The following is a 24,721-nucleotide window of genomic DNA, read 5'->3' as shown; positions in this document are numbered from 1 at the left end:
TGTGTGATGGGGACAGAAGTATACATACTTTTGGTTAGAACACTTACTTGAACATCTTTCATTCTAATCTTTTCTAGATACAAGTGCTCATCTGTGATGGGGTTCTTGTGTCTAGATGAGTTACTGAAAAACACAGCATAGAATCTATGCCATTTTCTGGAATACTAAAGTTATTAGTCAACTTCTAGAACATCATACAGAAGTTGACCAGAGTGAGATAAGGATATACCTGAATTCCTTTCTGTGGCATTTGCTATGAAAAAAAAAAAAAAAGAAATATTCTTACTAGCCCTTGTCTTCTTAGTGATACACTGTTTGATCCTCAGAACAGATGTAGTAGTGTTTGTGCAACACTCGTATCACTCTGATTCATCTTTTGAAAATCATCCAAGTTGTATTCTGCAAGGTTCCTGTAGAAAACATGTTATCATTAAGTATATTAACTGTGCCATGGATGTAAACCAGGAGTTGACTTTAGGCTATCTCCTTGTAATTTATATGTTCAAGCATTTATAATTTCATTGCTTGCAGTGTACACATTGCATATGTATTCCTCTATATATTTTGAAGAAAGAAAGAGTAAATAATGTCAGTTATATGCACCTTTAATATCTCCAATCTCATTTCTGACTGAACCCTAAACCTTCAGCACAACTTGAGCAGCCACAATAGCCACATTGGTAAGTAACAGAAGAAAAACTTTTTCCCCAAAGTGCAATGCATATTGCTGTCACTTACTTTTCCCCCAAGTTTCTGTGGTATGTAGCATTTTTCTTAATGTCCTAGTTCCATATCATTTTGTGAGATTATCGGCATTTATTTTTTCTTATTTCTTACTTTTTTATTTTAAAAAAATATTTTTGAAAAACGTTTCAAATTAGTAACATGAATTCGGGCGTTACTTGATTATGTCATATTGTCTGGGATTGGCAATGTCGCAGCCAGGATACTGGGCCAAGCATCTTTGCTCTAACTCCTGTTGTTTTCTTTTCAAATAAGGATCTTTTTTCCCTCTTGAGGTTTCTTTCTTGTTATTTTTTTTAACTGGTAAAAATACAGCAACTAGGTTACAAGTGCATATATTTTAATTGAATCTGTCTTCTAATGGAGACATATTTTATTTGAGAATGATTTTTTTTCTTGTTCAGTGTACTAGAATTGCTTAGAGATGTTCTTGGAGTCCCATGACAATAATAATGTGGATGTTTCACTTCAGAGTTCAAAACGGATACTATTTTAATGCCATAAGGCCAGGGAAGGAAAGCAACCATTTCCGTAAATGTTTCCAATGTATTTTGCTAGTGGACATCCTATCAAATGGAATATTTAATTTGTTATTATATTAATTAATTTAATTATTTTCTTGTGAATCATGTGCAAGTAAAAAAACCATTCAGTTGACTGTTTTGAATATTAATTTCTCCATTTTGCATGGGTTAGGTAAAAACAAACAGGGCGATCTAACTTGTGCTCTTGCTAGTGTGCTCCAGAGAGCATAAAGTATAGTTGAATTTCCATGGTTCATTCAGTCTTTGGCTTCCTTGCTGAGATTTCTTAAAGAAAAAACAGTTAATGTGGTTTGAAGGGGTTCACCTCAGTTGTGTATGGCTGTCTTTTACATAAACTGTGAAACAACCATCAGATAATAAAACCTTTCAATTCAGTCTTGACTCAGACTAGAAGGATATCACTGAAGTCATTTTTATTGTCTTCTTCCTCTCTGCTTCAAATGACATGACACAAGTTTAATTTATCAGTAAAAGAGGCTTATTTACTGGATTCAGCAATTCTGAAAAGAACTTTTGCTGTAAATGAATGTTTTACTTTACATGCTTCTAAGAATACGAAGCATTTTAAGCAGCTACCTCATTTGTTTCTTCCATCCTCTGCATCATCTAGGAAAAAAATGTATATAATAAAGGAAAAGTAATCAGGTAGGAGATGTTGGGGAAGAGGTTATATATGTGGTATATTTAAAACAAAAATCTAATGTTGGTCTGGCATTAAAATTTTCTGGTTGGGCAGCATAATTTTTAACTGGGATTCTTGGTAGCAGTGGCTAAAATCTCTAGGCCTGGGTCAATAGGAATCTGTATTGCAATCTGTCAGGTATCAGTCATGATACTTGCCAAGCCTGATACTCCCAGTTATAGTGTACTGTGATCATTTGATTTGTAGAAGGTATAGGGTGTTTTTTTCTTCAGTTAGAGTTTTAGGACTTCATTATTCTTCATATCCAAATCAGATAAGTAACATGTATTCTTTAAAAAATGTTAGAGAATTCAGCATGCAACATATGTGCCAGATTGGTAATATATTGAAATAAAAATTATCAACAAAGCAAGCTTAAAATGCCATGATAAAGCATCATTAATTCCAGAAATTAGAGTCTGTGTCTTTGTCCTCTAGAGGTGTCTCAGAGAGTCAAATTGATGTCTTGCATGTACTGCTAACTGATTGTGTGGAAATTTTTTTAAGTTCACTTTTTCTTTATTCTTCTGTCTTTTTTACCCATCTTCCCCCATTGTAGCAAATTAGACGGCCGGATGAAAGCAAAGGAGTTGCTAGTAGAGTTGGATCACTCAAAGTAAATATGTTTCTAACCTTTATTTTGCAAGTTTTCTTCTATAGCCTACACTTTTCCTTTTGAAGGGGGAGGTGAGGGGAGGGAGGGAAGGGGCTTTTCCATTTCTCACCATCCCATCATTTTTATTTCAGTATTCTTATTGCTGTTGGGTCACATTTTGTTTGTTTCTGTGCTACACATAGAACAACCTACTGAAGGCAGGCTGCCAGTTATTTAGCTTTGAATGTCACCACAAATAAGGGGTAGTAACAACTTTCTTGAAGTGCCTGTAATTTGGTGATCATGATTAAACCACTTCTCTGATCTATGCTGTTTGTTGTCTCTTAACTGCCTGTTACATGGAGAAGTGACTTACTCATCTTCAGACTACTGCTTCCCATCTTGAAACATAATTAAACTTTTATAGTGCTTACACTGTTTTGCATTTAATTCTGCAAAAGACCATTACAAGAGAGTTGAATATTTCATGTATATCTAGCCTTTAAATTGGAAAAAATATCATAGTAAATACAGAGGAAATGAGAGAGAGATTTATGTGAGGCTAATAAGAATGGAGCCACTCTTTGCTAATAATTAGTCCCTTCTGCCTTTTTAAATGTTTGTACAAATGTACTCAAATATTTAGAGCACTTAACGGAACAGGCAGATATCTAAATCAGTACCCACCATGCATAGTGTTACACCCTAATAAATGTTTTAGAACACAGAATGTAATCTATATAAAGATGCTGATCATATGCAGTCCAAGCCATTCTGTTAAGGTTCCATCTCAACAGTTGCCTTTTTTCAGCTATCCAATTTTTCACCTTTTTTCCACTTTACTTCCTTTTAGAACTTTCTGAAGTGCTAATTATTTAATTTTTCTTCTGCATTCTCCTTGCCTTTCCTGCCTTCTTGGTTTTTGATCTTTTCTTTTGGTTTTGTATGTGCATATTGCCTTTGTTCCAGGACAAGCCATCCCCTCTGTTCTCTAACACTGCTGTACAGCTGCTCTTTGTGAAAATGTTACTTCACTGAGCATAAAGAAGGGGAGGGGAAGGATTAATTATGCACCCCTTTCCAGTAATGCCACCATTAAATTGATCTCAGCATAGAAAAAGAAGCCAGTTGCTATTTGTTTATACAAGTTACAGCTGGAGGCATCTGTAGCATTCCTCACTGTCTGTGAGGCTTTATCTTTTCATCTTGTGTTTTGGGAAGAGGTTTTAGTTACAGTGTAGAGGAGAAGAGCACTGTACTTGAATAAGACACTGCTTCAGTGGGAGATGTTCAGGACCACTGAATTCACATGGAGGAAAATGCAAGACGGCCACAGTTTCTATGCTGTTTTTGAAGATTATGTATGTAATTACTGTGACCAATGGATGTTAATGTGTCATCACGTACAATTCTAGATTTGTAATGCATCTATGTATGCAGAAGATGCAGCTATTTAGGTGGTGGGATTCACCTGTTATTTTTATGAAAACCCACTGAGACCTTATTTAGGATTGTTATTTCTGTATCTCATTGCCCAGGGTTTAATTTCACAACCCAAAAATATATATTTAGACACAAAATCTTACATGAATATACTTACAGAAAATGGGAAATCCTAATTGAGGTTCCCAAATACGAAAATTTACTTCTAATAAGTTATTTTTTATGGAAATAAATTCTAGAACATAGCCTTACCAGTAATCAAGCAAATAAGTAAATAAATGAACCATGTAACAGAGATACAGTAGCTTTACAATGATCTGTTCCTTGATTTTTCAGGTTTTTTCCTGTACTGAAAAAAGGGCCATATTAATCAAGCAAAAGTATCTTGTTTCCAGATTCCAAGTTTCCTGAGCTTGTATGTCTGTGTTGCTCACAGCACTTTGATGTCCTGAAATGTTTTGCCAGAGGCAGTGAGAAATGCGTTACGCTGATTTATTTAAAAAAATCCAACAAACCAACAACAAAAACAAAGAAAAAAAGAGGTGGTAAGAGAATAGGTTGCTTTTTCAATTCATTTTCTGATGTTTACATGTATGTAGCTCCATAGAAAGCTGGAGGAGCTCAGAGATCGCCTAGAAGGCAGTGTCAAAGGATGCTCTCTCCGAGTAAATGTACAATTTCACTCGGTGATCTGTTTTTTTAAAACTTCCACTGGCTGGTAACACCGAATCTGATTGGTTTGTCCTCTCATACCCATCTTTTTCCTTTCTCTCCCTCTTTTCTCCCTTTGTGTTTTCTTTCTTTTCTAGCTGGGGTTTCATTTTAATGTGTGTGAGAAACCTGACCTAAATGCCAGGGTTTGTTTAAAAGAATATCCTACTACATTTTAATGAATGCTAATCAAACTGCTTGGCTTTTCAGCAACTCAAAAAATCCCTTTCCAAAATTGAAGTTGCATATCTAAAAGTTTCCCGTATATTAGATTTTGCAACGAATAAAATAGATATCCTTAATTTAAAGGATAAAAATATCTTTTGCCAGTGACTGATAGCAGTGGTATCAGCTGTGGCTGATATAAGGTAACCCAAAAGCATGTAAGTTCATATGTACCTCTGTCTTTGCCTTTAATTTTTTTGCATCCCTATTTTATCTCACAAAACAAGTTAATACTTGGTTGAATGCCAGCTTTGCAAATGTTGTTGCTTGGTTTTTTTAGCAGCATAATACAAAAAATTCTGCAGCATATTTCTTGTGCTTTAGGTTTGTTCTTTAATGAAAAAAAAAAGAGAAAAAAGGATTAGTATCTAGTGTATTAGTCATAACAGCCCTGTGAAGTTGCCCATTTTTCACAGAAATATTTAATAAAGCAAGTCAAATCCAAGATAACAATACAGACAGCAGTAACTTGTTTTTAACAGTTCACCTCATAAATGAAGATCAGCTTTTCAGCAATTCCATAGAAATGAGTTTAAGCCACATAAATTAATATATAATGAAAACTAGAAAAAGGGGACAGTTGTGGGCATACTAGATATGAAAGTTAGTAAACATTTATCCCTTTGCCCATGCATCCAATGAAGATTCTCAGATCAATTTCTTTAGATTCATGTCCTGTTTGTGTATTCCATATACTATAACTGTTGTCATTCTCAGCACTATCATTCTAATACATAATCCACTATGGTTGTATAGTGCAAGATAAGTTTGATAATGATAATGATTTGGTAATTTTTACCTCTTTTGGATGCTTTTGCATATCCAGCTATGAATCTGACATAAAGTTGATTGCTGCTCATCGTCAAATAGAAGTCCCTGAGTTTATAATCTTTTGCAGGTCAAATACAAGGAGACTGAGCTGCTGATATATTGCAGCTTCCTATAAAATAAGTTTGATTAAAGGACTCTATCTTTTCTCTGACATATCTTTAAGAATCAAGTTTTTTGGGGAATAAACTATGTGATATTTCAGATTTTGTAGCAACTCAATGTAGACTCCTCAATCTTAAAATCATTTAGTACTAGCGAATAAATGTAAAGCCAGAAAAAAATAACGCCATGAAATTAGAACCAAAAAAGGTGTTCTAATCACACGTTATTTCACAGAATGTCATGTGGGGAAAGGTTTCACAAGAAAAATTGTGGCCACATTAGCCATGACAAATTAGTTGTCATGAAATTGTCCTGTTCCTCTGTGACACTATTTGTTATTTCATGGCTTTACCCTACACAATGTAAGTAAGGAAGTCAGACTGTGAACTAAGAAATATTTCAAGTATTCTGGGTATGCCCTTTAAGTTTCTTAAAACAAGCAGGACACGTTGCAAGTATAATAACATATAATTAAAATCTGCTGCTTTGTCACTGCCACTCTGATTCATGCTGCAATAATGGATGTTTTCGATAGGGCAACTTTTTAAAAGACAATATAAAATGACTGACCAAAGAAAAGAACAAATCCTTACTAAATAGTAGACAAATGGAGGGATCTGTTAATAGTTCATCTTGAAAACAATTTTTCTCTTCCATACTGCTTTTGGAAAGGGGTTTAGATGCAAGTTGTTAATACTCCTATGATGTGGCAAATGAATGATGTGGGAGGGGGAACATCTAGTATCTGATGGCCAGCCCTATAAGTGAAAATTAAATGCTGTTGCACAATTGTGTATACTATTAAGGTGGAACCTTTGTTCCAGAATAAATTGCAAAGACATGCTTTCCAGATTAAATTCAAAGGCCATTGGAATTATGTAGGAAACACTGGAATTCTGCAGAATATCCCAGATTCCACCAAAAATTTAGAGAGCCTGACAGGTATTTAAAATTGCACTAAAAACATGCATGTAAATATAAATTAATTAAACAGTTTGGGGGTTTGAGTAGTTTTCATTTTAAAACATTCATTTTAACATCAGCAGTAACGCATAACTGTTTACAAAAAAAGTTATCCTGACCTGAGATTTGGTTTTCCATTTCCTCTTGAGATCTTAATTCATCTTCCTTGCAGCTATTCCAGTTCTTTTCATGACTTAATCCTTTGAGCCCTCCCAGAGACCCGTGTTTGAAGCTGAATTTACTTAAATATTGTTTAGAAAAAATAGTCTTGTATCACTTGGCTATTTTAGCATTCTCCTACTGTTCAAATTAATGTAGCAGTAGCAAATAAGTACATTAGCTACTGAGATGAACAAGTGACTGGTTTATATTTTAGAACTCCTAATACCTGCTAAAATTGATACCTTCCTGAGAGTGGAGTTCAGCTGAAATTCAGCAGTGCAATACTGCTTCAGTCTGGGGATTTTTAAGATTTTTTTTTTTTTTTTTTTTTTTTAATTGTGCAGGCCAAGGATTTTAAATGCAAGTTTAAATTCTGCAGAAAGATATTATGGAAAGCCCATCAGAAAAAAATTAATTCTAAGTATAGAAGTTGTACACAGAGTTCCCAAGTAAAATGCCAAACAATTTTTGTGTGGCTTTTGATCAACATGGCTCCAAATCAAAGATTCTGTTTTTGTTCAAGAAAAATTCTCAGAATTCATACCAGAGGCCAGATACTGTCCATAGATGATGTCTAATGAAACCGGGATTATAATTTTTCATACAGAGCTGTGTTTCTCAAGGTCTACGGTCTCCTGCATGCCATGTTCTGTCCTACTTTAACTACCTGCCACCTTTGATCATTATGAAGGATTACATTTATGGGGCTTTTATTTCTGGTCTTAATATTTCATTATCAAAGATTTGAGTTGAGCCAGTAAGGCCCTCAGACTAATAAATTGCTCTTGCAGCCTTTGAACCAGATTCTCAGTTGGTGTAAATGGGCATAGCTCATTTAAAATCGTTCTCACAGTGGGGAATTTCTGTGACTGACAACATGGACCCTTAACTTGAATGTTCATGGGGGAAAAGACCCCAACAGCTCAAATGTTAGCACATTAACTTCACCTAACACAGTATGTAGGCATTGTGAGGTAGCATACAAAATAAGGAGAGCTGCCCCCTCTCTCAAACTGGAAGAAACAATCACTGGAGCTCATATATGACAACAAATTGTAAGCCGAGTAGATGATGGATTGCAGGATCATTGAAGGATCTTGGAAAAGCATTGACATTTAATTTTAATAACACAGAAGCAATACACTTACAAAATGCTGAAATCAGGCAGATGCTCAAAAATGGAGACTAGTTAGCCAGAAAGCAATAACATAGAAATGATCAGGAAATTGTAAGTGTGCAACAGATTAAGCAATGTCATTGTGTGATCCTACTGAAAATAAAAAACCAAGAATCACTACATTTAGAAGTGTGGTATGAACATAATCCCTCCCTCAAGAACATTAGATCATTTTGAGGCTAGAACACTTGAGCATACATTCAATCTCATCATTATGAGACAATGACATAAGTAAATTGAGAGTCTATACATGTATGAGTAAGAAAAAATAATTTGGACTGAGATTAAGAGATTAAGGAAAAGTGCGTGTGTTTGAGCACATGGAGAAATAAACTGCACAGGTATTTTAGTGAAGGTAATATCATTTGCCTCATACAACTGGAACTATAAAAAAAGAAAATACAAAATTATGTAAAATTGTTAAATACTAATAGGAAAAAGACTGAAGTTAAATGGCAAATTTAGCCTAGATATTAATGAAAATATGGATAATTAGATCACAGAATAATTTGACAATGAAAGTAATAGCATTCTACTTATAGCAGTTGTCAAAGAGAAGATTAAAGTAGTACAGACGTGTCTAGCTTGCCCCTTGTAAATCAGTGTGAGGAACAGCCAAGATATGTGAAGTTCTTCCAAACTTTGCAGAGTATGATTCCAAACCTCTTCATCATTGTTCTTGTTTATTGAGTTGCCGATACTTAAAAAACTGCTGCTGTGATGTTTCTTGCTGTTACTGCATTCTTTGGATCCTCACCTGCAAAACTGAAGCTAATGGTTCTTTTTCCATTCTGTTGCAAGACAAACCACGGGGAAAATGGCTGGATATTATTTATGAGAATCTTGATTAGAGACTCATTCAGAAGTCTTAGGTGAATAGCAGAACCCCCATTCTAAGCAAAAGCACACCTTATCTTTCTTAGCTTTCAAAGCAGTATTTCTAGAAACAGGTTTTGCTCTGTCAGAAGGGATTATTTCTTTATTTCTTTTTCCTTTTTTTTAACAAAATAGACCGTTTATGAATAATATTTGATTTTTCAAAACAGCATTTTCTAGTCTTTCTATTTGTCTGGCGGAATTTTCTATTTGTGGCTTAATCCTTCTGCAAATCATCTCGCTATAAGGAAGCATCTCATCAGGTGAAGAAAATGCTGAGTGTGCGTGACCATCTAAGATGTAGTGAAGTGACTCAGATTTCCTTAGGAATGTTATCTAGAAAAGCAAACGAAATACACAATGCCAGAAAGGTCAAAAATATTTTTAGAGTATTAAAAAATTTTCAGTGAAGAAAGAGCAGCTGTATAGGTGTATATAATGGAAATGGACCCAGACAAATGTGACTGTAGAGTTTTCCTGGAAGTGATATTTTATATTTCAATGAAGAATTATGAAATACATATTTGAGATTGAAGAATATTCATGAGAGACTTCCTGACTACCATGTTCTCTGCTCAGTCCATCATAATACCTAAGTCAGCAAGTGGTCACTAATAATTTAGATGGAAATTCTTGCTGGGTTCATCTTTACCACAAATGTATCCAAACTGCTCTACAGATACTAATTTTGTTGAAGTCTAAGGAAGTTTTGCTGGGGCTTCTGATAATTCATTTTTCCACCCCTAGAAAAAAGAGGAGATTTTAAAGGCATTTATAAGAACCATGTCTTTTTAAATTTTATTTATTAGGCTGTTTTTACTCTTTCTTCAAAGGCAGTTGTCATCAGATCATTATTAATCTAATGAAAGTTAGGGGAGAAAAAAAAAAAAAGAAAAAAACTAAAACTCAGACTACTCGTAATTGAAACATTAGATGTTCTCAACCAAATAAAGGGTTTTCAGATTTGTTAGGAAAAGAAATCCTATAAATAACTGGAGAGTCCTTTTTTTTAATACTTACGTCTGACTGATTAATAGTATAGAAAAATTGGTATTTGTATAAACAAAGTGTTTCTTAAGCTATCAGTAAAGCTTTAGTGTTATTGTGCTGAAAGCTTTCAACAGTAGACAGTGTCCCTCAAGAATCAAATCACTTTACATTGATTAGGAACATAATCTGCAGATTTCTACTGACCTATATCGGGTCATTAGTCATTTAACTTTGCAAGTTATTCTGGGTTTTGGGGCAGTGAAATTGAAGAAGAACTTTCATTGTCAGAATGATGGTTCTGAGCATCTGAAAACAAAGATGTACAGGGAAGAATAGGGCCTCTGATGGGTTTTCACATTTTACTCTTTGCAGAGTTAGAATAAAACTAATAGTTTTAAATGAAAGAGATTGGTAAAGTGTCATCCTAGAATACCTTATTGTCCTAAGGATAGTGTTGTCAGTTATTTAGAGGAGGAACGATTGATAGGAAGGATTGATAGTTGTCTTCAGATTCATTATTAGTTTTATTTTATAAATACAGTGCCTTTTTTTTTTATTTTTCCTTTAAGAAGCTTCCACCTTAAAAGACATAAATTTGGAGTTTCTGAAATAGCTGGTCGTGGAAACTTAATGAACTCCCTGCTACTATCTCAGTGCTGGAACCACCTATACAGAAAACCTTCTGAGACCCTTACTGTGCCACCATTTCTTTTTTAACAATGTTTTCTTTTCCCCACTGCACAACCAGGCTCGACTCCCTTCGTGCTCATCCACCTATAGTGTTTCTGAGGTACACTTTGCACGTGTTCTCTCACACAGTCGACCTGCTCGCCCATCACACTATTTTGTTTTTATTTACTTTTTTCTTTTTTTGCATTGCACTGTGCACAAGTGGGGAAAAATCAGCGGGGGGAGGGGGGGCGGGGGGCAGATTTTGCATGATCGATCTGCAACCATGTTCAGTGTAGTTTTAAATGACTGTACCGGTCTGGGACCACCATGATGTGTAGTCTAGCTAGGCAACTGCTACATAACATATGAGCATAAATTATATAATAAAAACATCCTTAATCATCTCTTACATTAAAATGAAAATAATAAACTTACAGATGTCCAGGCTGCAAAATGCTTCACTGGTTAGTCTGACCCATTTTCAGTCACTGAAACTGGAAAGATTCTGTAAAGATGGCCATCATATTATGACTACTAATTACCTGCCTAGATATAGATGGGTTTATGATATCTGAAGATCATTATTAATTCCCAAAGCTCTGGCTTGGGTCACTACCTGACAAAATGAATATACAATTGCAAATACTTCCATGTCGGTTTCATGCTAGTCTTCTATAATAAAGCGTAGTAGCATCTTAGCAAGAATTGAAAAGGAAAATACATTCAATTTTAATTAGGTTGGGGAAGAAAAAGGAGAGAGATGTTAAGATAAACTAGAATTCACAACATTATGGGATAAAAACAGAATTTATAAAATGCTGTCAAATTAATGCCATGATCCACTGTGTAAAGATTAGCCCTCAGGATATTATTATAATTGATTAATGGATGAGTATCAAAAAGATGAATTTGAGGTTTTCTGCAATGCCAAATCAAACTTGAGCACATACAGTTATTTATTCTGTATTTTAAAAGAATCCTTTAAGGTTGACAAGATCTCATAAAAAGATGACAGTTCACTCTATTGCACACTGTGGGACAAGTACCAGACCTGATGTGAATGTTCTGTTAATGAGCATCATACAAAATGTGAACATAAGGAGCTCAGCTACTTAGTCACTTTGTCCCTAAGCAGGAAGATCTGTGGGTAAGCAATACCTTGCTGATACATGTCTAATTCATTCTCAAAAGCTTCAGTTTCTCAAGCAATCATTCCCTGGCACTTCCTTAACCTTAGTAATAGAAAGTTTTTTTCTAGTTTCAGTGTATTAAACAGGCAAAAGATCTTATTAAAAAGTTTTTAAGAAGAAAGATGCTTATCACTTTTTCTGTCATAGATAAATAATTGCTGTCTGGCTTCACCAGGACACAAGTCATTTTAATCAAGTATGTTTTCTTAAAAGCGCCTATTACATATTTTGAAGTTCATTGTGTCTTCTTACTGTATATGAAAGCCTCAATGTTTTTATCATTATCATCAAAATACCAATGCAGAATAAATAATACTGTACTTTGTACATACACAAAGACACTTTCTTTCTAAGCTAATACAAGGAGCAAGAAATTAAGTTTATTGCTTACAGATGCAAGACAAATGCCATCCTTGCTCAACCAGCCATTCTTCTGAATGATCCATATGAAATTAAGAAAAAACACTGAAACAGCAGATATTTCAGCTTGATGACACTTTGTTTCCAAAGAATCCAACTGTGATAGTTCACATCATCAAAAGTGGTGAACATTCTATTATGGATTATGAAGTAAATAAGCCACTTTCAGGGAAACCAGACTCTTGCTCTGTCTGCATCTTCATCCACTGGCCCATTTCACATTCTGGAGGGATCATGGCCTTTGAAAGAGATACAAACCAAGGTACTGTGGTTGGTAACTGGTCAACATGTGTGGGTCTCCTGCTTGACCAGATTCCAAAAACTATTTTGCCTTTTCCGAAGCTATCAGGCTGTAGTACCAATTAGTGATCTTGGAATAGTTAGATTCTACCACTACTGAAGAAGAAAATTGGAGTATTAAGTGCATGAAAACTTAGCGAACAGTGTTGACAAAGGCTGACTTTGCAATTTGTAGTAAAGAGTCTGCTAGCTGAAGTATCAAGGTGGCATAGTGAGACTATGCAAGCAATTCGTCCTTTATACTCTGCCCAAATGGAAGATCTTCATCTCTGAAATACAGATAATCTGGCTGCCTGCTGAACTGAATCTTGTGAAGCAGTTAAAAAATTTCCATCTGGTCGAATTTCATGCTTATGAAACACACAGTGCAAGACCTAGACTGCCCTCTTTTAAACTGCTGACTGAAGATGTAAAAAAAAAAGATGGATACATTCTTCTCTGGTGGCAGGATAGCACCATGTATTTTTGAACAGACTGTTTTAGCCACTGAAAGATCCAAAGGAACAAGTCAGTTCAAACTGAAGAGCTCTGTGGCTAATGTAGCTATTTGAAGAGGCAAGGAGGGATTTCTTGGAAATGGAAGGGTTCTCTGGGTTCCATAAAGGATTTGTAGTGTAGTTTCTAACTTTGTAAGACACTTTTCATTCAGAAATACAGCTTAGTGTCAGGATGCGTGTCCAGCAGTGTTCAGTGATCTGCCATTATTTTGGTAAAACAGGAAAGGCTGCTATGAGTAAAAAACATCATGACCTCTAAATGATATGATAGAAAAATCTCCCAAACCGAGGTATTGTTGAGTCCAAAAGCTTTGCATTAGTTTTGATCAAGGGGAAGAAAAGGAGTAACGTATTGCATAATGTCTCATACCCAGGGGGAAAAAAGGACCACACTTTTGATAGGATCTCAAGGTTATTTCTTGTGTCTACAGCTATTTCCATGGTTCTTATTCCAATAAAATATTTTTCTTAAACTGATTCTTAAGCACCAAGTTCTTAATTTTGTATGTCCAACTCATCATCAAATAGCTTTGGACCTTCAGAGGACTCCAGGAACACATAGACGAGAGAAATGGAATCAATGCTGTGGGAATTCAGCTGAGCGTGCCTTCTAGCAAAGGTATAGCAAAGATAATAGGAAAGATAACCTGATATAAACAATTTCTGAAATCTGGTTTTCAAGAATAGACATTGCAGGTTCATCATAAAAAATTTCCTTACAACTGTAATTGTTGATAAAAGCTCTGAAATGGTATTAATTTGCACCCTAGAGCTAAGATTACCAAATATCAAAGTGAGTATAGTATCAGGGGGTTTCTTCTACTGTTACATAGAAGGTCTTTGATTGAAGAACTAAAAAATATCTTCCAGCAGAAGAGGAACTTCGGATCTGTGTATTCTACATTGTGAAGAGCTTGAGGTAGAACTTTTGGCCTGACTTTTTTTCATAGAAAACATCCTTGTAGAGGCTATTTTTCATCTCAGAGTCCAATAATTATGAAAAGCTTCTTTATACCTGTTCCTTTTTATTGTTACCAGTTGCACTGGTGAAACTGTGGATGTAGTCAGCTGATGCCTATTTGAGAGGAATGGGCAGGAAGTTTTTAAAAGCTTCTCCTTCCCTTTAATTACAGAAAGGTTTTCATAGTTTAACTCCAGGCATTATAGGGTAGCAGTACTATATATCTACTCAGCCCCAGTCAGCACCTTAACAATTTCACTTGTCTAGAATGCGGTGCTGTCTTTGGTTCAATTCAGTTAAATCAAAGTGAGCCTTTAAAAAGTTAGCCCTGTGTGGCAAGAGGAGTAAAGCTTTAACACTCTAAAATGGTATCATAATAAAATATAAATTAATATTCTCTTTGAATTTCACAAAGTTTTGCCCTCTTCATGAAAACTAGTTAGCTTCATGTCTGTAATTTTTGTAAATGTTAGCAAGACTACTTAAATGATTTTTCAGAGTATAAATATTAATTAGGAATTATGCTGACTTAGCAGTTATGCATTATAGTATGTGTGTAATATATCTATAATTTACTTATTATCAGTTGTTACGAAACATAGTTATTTATTAAGAAATTATTAAATCGGATTGGCTTCACTTACATTTTTATAAGTAGTCTGAGTCTGACTTCAGCTTGTATCTTAAAAATACTGTACACAATGTAAAACTAACAGATTGACTGATTCACATTCATAGTCTCCTAATTTATAAAATTACTCTTAGATAGTATTATGAAATGGCCCCATTTTTTATCTTCATTTGTATCTCAGACTTTTTATTACCAGCATCAATATCTCTCTCTTTCTCTCCCTCCTCTCTGGCTTCTGCATGTGCTATGTGTTTGGCTAAAAGCGTAATGAAGGAAACCTATTGATCTGCTTGTTGAAAACGTAGTGGCAGAGAAGTGTTTACTGCAGTGCTATCCCCTGCTCTCTAAAAAAAAAAAAAAAAAAAAAGATTTTCAGAGAGACAGACACTCAGATCTGTAACTTGTCATATGTTTTAATTAGACTCATTGAATCGTTGGAACATGATGCCTTGTGTTGTGAAAGATCTCTCCCACAAAGTACATTATTTCCATAAAAATAGTTTTGGGATATGTATTGGCTGTGTACTGATTGATAGGATATGACTGTTTACTTAGCCTTGTTAATAAAACAACAGACTTGTATTATCTCACTTGATAATACAAGAACAGAGAGACCAGTGCAGGGAATTAAGTATCAACAGTATTCAGATAATAAGAGGAAATACTGTTTCATGCAACAGGTAGTTGATTTCAGAAGCCCATTCAGAGACTGCAGGAAGATTTTTAAGTGCTCTAAGTAAAAGTGTTCTATATAGTATACATTACAAAATGTTGTAATTACTGGTTCTTGTTCTTTAGAACTAAAGCTGGGTAAGAAGTCTGTTTCTCCTTCTACTTAAGCTAGTTTGAATAAAAAGCAGTGCTGAAAGACCAAGAACTGTTACTCTGACTTTCAGGTGTTTACCACCAGCATAGAACCTAGAATTTAGTTTTAGGTATATGCTGGTAAATTCCATGTAAATCTGCACTACACAGCACAACTGATTTGAGGATGGGTAAACCATTAAAGGGCAGAGGGACTACTTTTGACAGTCAGAAGTCATCTTCTCAAGAAGAGCATCCTTAATGTGTGCACAGTAAGCCCAGCATTTTGAATTTGCTGCCTACCTGCAAATTCTGTGTCCAGGATTTCCAGAAGGCTTTTCTGGCTCCAGGAAGTTATACAAGTTCCTCGTGCTGACTTAAAAATGTGGCAACCCATTATATTTTGTCAACCTTTTTTAAAATTGGGTTTCTTCGTATTTTTTCTAAAATATTTCTATCTTTTGAGCCAGTGAGACAACTAATACAATTTTTGAGTTATTCTGATACTATAACTTAAAACTTCCCAGACAGAGATTTGCCAGATAAAAAATGTAGAATAATTAATTCAACCATGATAATTGACTGTGCATTTGTCAAATATAAGAAAAGGTCTTCAGTCAATTCTTAGGCACCTGGGAATGCTTTGATGTCAGTATTGGTTTTATAATTATGGAAATATTTTAATATAAAGGAAAATTGTAATACAATTTCTGAAACTTAAGTTGCGTATTTTTAAATGTCTGTCTCTAGCACCTTTTTTCAAGATCATTAGAATAACAGCAAAAAGCTATGTCATAATTCTAAGAAAGGTAAATAGATTTGAAACACCACAGGTGGTCTTTAGACTTCCAGTATAATTAGTGAATTATATGGTTTTGTTATTGGTCAGATTATTAGGCTGGGTTTGTACTCAATATTTATGCTCTTGACTTGTACATTTTTGAAAACATATTATGCACAAACTTCATTAGAGTGACACAAAGTTTATATTTTGTTACATAAATTAACTTCTATAATATGAATATATCCCACAAATAGGGAAAGCACAAAATAAATCAGTCACACAATAATTTCTGGAACAGGATTTCCTTATTCTTTGCTTTTTGTTTTGTAAGTTTTTTGGTCTATGTATCAGCTGGAGATTTTTATTTTGGGTTGTTTGTTTTTTTTTCAACATAGAGAATTTCATTCAACCCTTACAACCAGAAGGTGACATAATTCAAGTGAAAAAGTGTTTCAGGGGATGGAAGACCATGACCAAGAAGAGTCGGCCTGTGCTTTTATTTCCTTTAACACAAGATCACTCTTATGGCCTAAACAAAGATTGCTCTTAGACAATTAAGGGGAGACAAAATGAAGTAAATGTAAGTGGTTCTTCTCTCATCTCTGCTTTCAAGCAGAAGTCCAGCAGATAGAGAATTTGGTTCTTTATATGTGACATAAATATGCTGATCCATTGAAGAAAAATTGTTACATGAAGTTGAGATTGCCTATCTCATTGTCTTATGAACCCCATATGCTTTGTAGAGATCCTCTTTGAAATTTGAAATCATGTTTTTCCAAATTCACTCTGTTCATTAGAGGGAATGATGAGATTTTCATATTGTTTATGGACATGGCTTTATTTAACTTTCCAGGGATGTCCTTAACAAGATCCTCAGCTTGAAAACAGGAAAATATCTTGATTAAAAAAAAATATGTATCTGTGATATCTACACTTCAGAAATAAATTAACATAACACAGCCAATAAGGATCCACTAATCATTTCAGTTTTGTCTAATTATATTGGTACAATGTAGTCCTGATCTTCTGTGTTATTTTTTTGCAGTTGCTAATAGAACAATGCTTTTTAAAGTAAAATTAGAATTTTTATGTATTTCTCTTTCAAACATGAGGAAGAAGTCAACAGTTTCTATTTGGCAATTGCCATTTAAAGAATTACATTTTTCCTGTTGCATTTTGCTTACTACCTTACTCTAAGCTTAAGAAAAATGAATGGATTAAAATTCTAACTTTTAGAAAAATGTGGTTTCCTCAGGGTACATTAAAATGCAAAAATTTATGAAAAGTATTATCTAGTTTCCTTATTCGTAGAAAATAGCTTTACTAGTTCTACCTTCATTCATCTTGTTGGTATCAGTAGCTGCACCAGATGTCTTCTGTAGCATTCATTCTGCCATGCCAGAATAGAGAACTGTTCTTGCTCCAAAAACTAGATGTCATGTCAAGAAAGGCATTCATGACAGCTCATGCGTGAAAGTATGGCAAAACTTCAAGTTACATCAGGAAGGACAGTAGATTATTGCAATAATCTGGTCAAGGTATACCTGAATAACTTCCATGAATGCCATCTTAGATGTTCACAATAAAATTAATTTTTAATAATTCATTACAAAATGTAAATATATTTGTACTTCAAATACCATTTACTTTCATTTGCCCACAGCTGAATCTCAAATTAGATCCATTTTTAGTTCATATATTCAAAATACAAGTAAATTTTATTTAGTTCTACAGTTTCTCTGTTCATGGTACTTACCTTGTGACTTCTGTCAAATAAAACTATCCTTTCATAAGTTTTGCACTTATTCTTTTGTTCTTTACTATTCAGTTCAAGCACTAAGTTCATTTACAGAGAACGATTTAACATTCAGGAGAGTGGTAAAAACTGGGATTTTGAACAGCATCTCATTTCATATTGCAGATTTTGTCTTAAACCTTTTCTATTCAACTTACCAAAATTTTAATGTTTTTTGTTGATTTTTATTTTGCTAAAATGCTTCCCAGCTCTGCATTTATCAGAGAAACAATAAATAAAATTCAAAGTGTCTATTAGGAAGGATAGGCACTAAGAAATTGAATGATACAGTCACAGCTATTTTCCAGGTAATGTTGTATACATTTCTGTATTTCAAAAATCAAGTAATTCAGAAATTATTTCCATCCTTCCCCATTTGGAACTTTAAAGTTCATTGCTTTTTATTTCAAGATAAGATGAGCCTTTATGTTTCAATTTTAAATTTCTATCTCTGAATTTTTCCCTTTCTTCTTCTTCCACAAAATAGGGGAGACATTTCACCCGGCCTTATGGTATAGTTGTGCAAACCTTTATGAAACAAATTAGATCAAGTCAGAGAGTTATCAATGTCATTTTCCTTTTGATTGGTTATACTTTCGACTCATGTATGTAATCTACATTTGCATTTCCCAAAGTAAGTCTTATCATTATTTTTCTATAATTACATCCATTTAAGCGAGGGGTTTTTTTCTGGTTTTTTGCCTGTACCATACCTTGGACTGCATGGAATCGAAGCTGGCTTGATTAGATATAACTGTGAGATTTTCTTTCTAGACAACCACTGTTTTCTTTTTAATACAGTAGCAAGCTGCTCACCAGCATACAATGTTTGGTATTTATTTGGGGTTTACTACCTAAATCAGTTTGTTTGAGAAGCCAGACACTAGTTTGTATTCTGTTACGCCAGTAATAACACTCAGTGCAACTGCTGTCTAGGTTCAGCTCCCAAAGCAATCTAACTCTTCAGAGTTAGCTTGAGTAATAGAATCTATGGAAAATTTGTCTAGAGTCTGAAATAATAATAAATCAGAGTAGGTAAAAGCTTCTGTTATATTGGTTTTATGTCTTTTGGAGTAATTGGTGATGTAAAATGCCAGACGTGTGACCTAATCTACATGTATCTCTAGTATACAGTGTCTGTTTTAACACATTGAAATCAAATTACATACATAGCAGTGTCAGTACCAGTAACATACAGTTCAAATGTCAGTGGGATCCCGTAAGTGCTTTCTACATTTTCTCCCTATTTTTCCAGTTTTTCAAATGCAGTTTTGTAACATGGAAAGAAGTTTTTTGCTAAGCGTAATTACCATACGGTTCTTCATTTAAGAGTTGGAGGGGAGAAAGAATGTCCTTATTCGCAGTATTTTCCATATCCCTTTCTTTTCTATGAGTTTCCAAGATTCAGTGCTGCTAGAAGCCCAGCCAAATTAATATTCTCTTTCTCAGGCACATAACTGCTGTGGGCAGGCTGGTGGTTGCCATTGCGCTAGACCTTGCAATCCAGACTGTCAAATTCAAGGCAGCACTAAAGGAATCTTACCCTTTTGAGCTTTAAAGGCTCAAAGCAAAATCCTAAATGCAAATCCTCTTCCCACGTTTGTGTTTCTGATTGCTTTCAAAAATAATTTCTAACTTGAGTTCAACAGTATAGTTCTCAGGGCAGCATTTGCTCAATTCCAACCTCTCCTTTCAATTGCTTATGAACTGCTGAAATGTTATTCATCCATGATGAATCTGACTTCACTTTAAGGATTCTCCTTACAGTAATATAGTCTGTGTTTGTCAACACAAAGGCAGAAACCTATCTCTTCCTACAGTAAATATCACTGTACTGGTATTTACTGTTCATATGGATACACACGCTCGAAGCTTTATTTTCCTCACTGTTGTTGCTCCCTAGTTTGAAACTTAATTTAAAAGAGCTTTATTGATTTTCGTATTTGAAAGTGTACAAGTCTGGGGTTTTGGCTGAATACTGTATACGTCAGTGAATATAATATACACCACATATACAATTATTGTTACCTGTATTTATTAGTTTCTGCTTTCGTACTTGAAGCCCTTCAGATTTGATGTTCCTAGCTCGAATAAAAATGTTACGCTTAACCAAAGTCAACTACTTTGGAGTTAACGCCAGTGCAGAAATTCTGATTGGACTCCATGGGGAAACATAAGATTTATTCCTGCTCATATAGTTTAAAAAGTAGTCCAACCATTCACATTAGAATGATAATAACTATAAAAATGTCCCAACTAAAATTGCTGGCAAATGACATTAGAAAAAGCTGAAATTTAACTTTAAAGATTCTTTAAAAGCTTAAGAAGTTGGGTGATGGCCTTTTATTGACTCTTTAGGCCTGAAGATTCACTCACTGGTCAACTAATCGGTGGTTTTTGAAGCTTATCATTGTTTTGGTTTTGTTGTTTCTGTTTTCCTGTTTTCACATTCTTTTAACATAGAAATGTAAGGAAAGTTACGTGTTTAATCATCTTCCAGAGAGAGAGATTCCATGCGTGAAATATGGGCTGTAGACTTTGTTAGCAAGTGTAAGTTTGATTCAGCGTCCTTTGAAGGTCAAAGGAGAGATGCTTTTTTACTCCCACAGACCTTGGCTCAAAGGCATGGAGGCCCATAGGCCTTGGAACAGGTAGGAACCAAAGCAGCAGAAGTTAAAAGTTCTAAACAGGCCATCTGCCTTCCCCACCAACATTTATTCAAACATTGACACTAACTAGATATTAAGAAAACTGAATTGTGTTTCCCAGTTGTAGCAGATGTGGTGAACAGTGACTACAGCTATCCTGCTTTCTGTTCAACTGTCTGCTGGAACAGAAAACACGATGTCATAGCAGAAAACCCTGAATGGGTACCACGGAAGACTGTATTGCGTTTTCTGTCTCTGTATTGATGTTTCATCCTGGAAAAATTCCTTACACCATTTTCAGGGGTACTGGTTTTCTGTGTGTCCTTCTTGAGACACATAGTGAGCACTCCAAATGCAGTTGAAATTAGTAGCAGCTGAGGGGGCTTTGCATTCTGTAATCCAGCTGTAGGCATGTCAAGTTAAATTTAGTCTAGATGTCTCTGGGTCTCAGTTGCCCATTTGTAAAATCAATTCATCTCTCTGCTTCACAAAGATGTTGTAAAAATAAATTCCTTCATGTGCATTAGGACATTTTATATTGTAGAACCAAGCACAACAGAGAAATCTATAAAGAACTAAACTCCCCATTCAGAAGAGTTTGGATAATGTTTGCTAAGTAAAATATGAAACTATTTTTTGAACAGGGAGATTAAAATTAAATAGCCTTATCTTGTCTCATGCAGAAGCCCTGCTGAAAGTCATTATGATGAAATCATAATGCCTGCATATCAAAGGAAAATAAGAGTAGCACATATAACATTGATGTGGTATGTCCTAAATGTTATGTTTCACTTACACTTGCCAGTTTTGTTTAACTACAATTGAATGAAGAATTTATTTTAAAATTCTGGTTTTGAGAGTCATACCATTCAAGAAAAATAGTTTCCATTTTTTGCAGTGATGTGGAAATTTCATTGTTTTAATGCTGCATTGAAATTAGCTGTTGCTGGGTCAAGAAATAAAAATTTGAAAATAGTTGAAATTTAATTTAAAATCAAAATACTTGTAATAAAAATAAAACTTTTTAAAATGCCAGCCTTATTAGGGTATGTCAAGGGTTAAAGAGTAATTTATGGTGTGCTTGAGGACAAGAATTTCTATACATCACTTAGGTATTTTTAGTCCATCTGATTGACAGCAGCTTAAAAAGCTGGTTGAATTGGAATGGACAAAGGAGTTTTAAAAGTCTTAATGCTGATCAGATAGGATATAACTCAGACATCTAGCACGTACTTGTAAGGCTAAGTGATATAACTCAGGCATCTAGAACATACTTGTAAGGCTAAGAGATTCATCAATCAAATTGCCAGGGTGTGAGATTGTATGAAAATAGACAAATAAATCCCATTTCTGTGCAAACAACAAGGACAACAGGAATCTCTTTCTCTTGTATCTCTTTGGAAAGAAAATTTATTCTCTTTGCCTTTATTTACACTCTCTACTTCTCAAACTGGGGAATATTTCCAGGGCATTTGGCAAATGTTTTTAAGTTTTTCATTCAAACAAATATCTTGTTCACAGCTAGTAATACAAGTAGTGGAACTTTTGATTTTCCCAAGTGCAGTGCTCCTAGAGATTTCTTGTGTCTTACAAATCCCACTTGGATTCTGTTAGCACAGGTTAAAAATATCTGTTGGAGTTTGTGCACAAATTGTTTGGCAATAATTTTTAAGTCTGGATTTATTATGGGCTTTAGCTTACACAAGATGCATGTCCTTTACGTGTTTGGGTATTATAATTAATACTGCTTCTCTGAACAAAACCAGTAAGATCTTGAATGAGACCTGAACACACCCTAAAATATCAGAAGCATTCTGTCTTCCCAGTGTTACTCATACAGCATATCTGTATGCTGTCCCATACTCTTAGGAACACAAAATCCAGCTCATATTTTTTTCTCATAAAGCATAAGCATTTCATTTAAATTCCTCTGAAGAAATAAAACCCACTTTCTTTCTCTTTGCCTCTTTTTATTCTCAACTATCAAGCCTATGCTGCCAGTCTATAGTAGCAAGTTTGCTTTCCCATTAGCTTTCATACCAGCACTTTACGATTTTGTCTCCTTTTTTGCCGTATGTATAGTAGTTCTTCCTGGTTTGTCATTCAGTGAGATGTTCAACTTGCAATTTCAGTTGGTGTGTAAGATTTTGTTTGAACCCTCTTCTAGTAATAAACATTTTGATTTTACATCTCCAGGATAAGGTCAGTTTCTCTTGAGAAACTACTAATCAGCATCCTATCCCAGAAAACTGTCCTTTGCCTTTACATTTCACTTTGTTTCAAATATTGGATAATTTTTTTTTTTTTTACTGCTCCTGTAAAAGGAATCAATTCAGCCCCCGAGTTCCTGTGGTGTATTCATCAATCCACTTCCACCATCCTGTTTGAACAGTAGTTAGGATGAACCATAATCTGACGATAAAATTCCACATGTTTGTAGTCTACTGGGAAATGATCAGAATTAAATCTCTTTATGTAAAGTGTAGGTGACTAGGAAAAACCTCAGAAATGAGAATTCAGTAATATATAGATGAAGACATAAAGGCATATTCAAGATCTGAAGATGATTTTTGTTCAGTGTCCATTCTACCAAGCATAACATATAATAAGTGGTAAAAATCTACTACTAAAATGATTTTGGCTTCAAATGATTTTTTGCTTATTTTTTCCCCCTGACACCAGATGAGTAATTCCATGTGTAGAATACTATATTATTCATATTTAAATTTTGGTGAGGTGAATGCCATCAACAGTGCTGTTCCTTTTTAAAAATGTGTTAATGAGTAATGTCTGCTACTTAATTTACCAAATTTCTTGAGCTCACTTTCCTTTCCCTGTCAGAGGTATTCTCAGCATAATAAGAAAAAATTATTCTGTGGTTTTGAACTGACTTTTAGTCCTAATTCAGTTGGCCATAAAGCATACTCTTAAGACCTTGCATATTCAGCTCAATGTAAAAGTGCCTTTTGAATAGGAATGTGTTCCTGAAATAGGAAGATTGCGTTTTGTAATAGGACTATTTAATCCTCAAATACTTTGTTGAATGTTTTATGAGGTATACAATTCCAGATAACACTTTTCCCATTAAATTTTTTTAACAACTTCATTTTTATATTCCATAATAATTCAATCAGAGCAATTCTCTGTTCTTCAGATTTTATTTAAAACAATTTTTTTAGTGAAACCAACCCATGTATTTCATTACATTTTTTGGTTTGCTCCTATGTATATTGCTTAGAATAACAGGCCAAAATCAATTTTTACAGGTTTATCGCACCAGTTTGAGACATTGTTATTCATGGTTTAGTTTTATGTGTTTATTTACTGATACGGATTTATGTATGTTGCACTCTCAGGGGGGGAAGGGTATTTTAGGCAAGAGACACTATGCAAACCCTTACATTTATAAATTAGGTCATATGTCATTTGAAATCTGTTTATAGCAGGCAAGTATTTGAGAGACCATTCAAATGACGTGCACAGAGTATATTGTGCAGAACTCAGGTCATGTAATTACTAATAAATCACATGTAGAAAAAAAGCAGCAGCAGCATACTTTCCCACGTCACAGAGAATAAATTGTCTTCATAAACTGCGAAGTTTCAAGGAGAAGCTAAATGAGTTCCGCACTTTCTCACCACCAGTAAGTTGCAGTAGGTGCACTCACTCATAAGCAGGCCTGCCTGGTGTTGTTCATGAGACAGTTAGAGGAAGAGTTCTTAAGTTGTTAATGGCTGCTGTGCTTTGCATACCCTGCTTCCTTCATTACAGCTTGGCGAACTCATTCCCTTTGCTGTACCTGAGTCCTCTGTGTCTGTATATATGTTTGGGTTTCTGCTGGTGGTTCCACATTCTGCATGCTTTCCGAAAAGTGGAGCAACGTGCTTTCCCATAAATGATAAAGATTATGGGTTAGCCTCCTACAGGCTCTATGATCCTGAGAAATGGGCTCTTTTTGTTGGTGATAACTCAT

At 34.7% G+C, this 24,721-nt stretch overlaps 1 protein-coding gene across 14 annotated transcripts in view; it reads left to right on the top strand.

Moving 5' to 3' along the window:
• GPHN (gephyrin) overlaps window positions 1-24,721 on the top strand; it is a 307,551-nt gene that overhangs the window by 227,435 nt on the left and 55,395 nt on the right. For 8 of the 14 annotated variants that reach the window (XR_012633868.1, XM_074909765.1, XM_074909760.1 and 5 more), the window contains one exon: window positions 2,531-2,587. The exons of 4 other annotated variants lie outside the window; for them this stretch is intronic. Coding sequence is in view for 9 of the 10 variants with exons in the window: in XM_074909765.1 (XP_074765866.1) it covers window positions 2,531-2,587 (57 nt within the window). In the remaining variant the exon portion in view is untranslated. Of the gene's footprint in view, window positions 1-2,530; window positions 2,588-4,608; window positions 4,681-24,721 lie in introns of all 14 variants that reach the window. 2 more of the 14 variants (XM_074909762.1, XM_074909767.1) reach the window with 2 other exon arrangements.

This window comes from Athene noctua, chromosome 6 (genome assembly GCF_965140245.1).
Source record: "Athene noctua chromosome 6, bAthNoc1.hap1.1, whole genome shotgun sequence".
NCBI lineage: Eukaryota > Metazoa > Chordata > Aves > Strigiformes > Strigidae > Athene > Athene noctua.
Note: the sequence above shows the minus strand (reverse complement) of the source record. Positions and strands in the feature narration are given on the sequence as shown.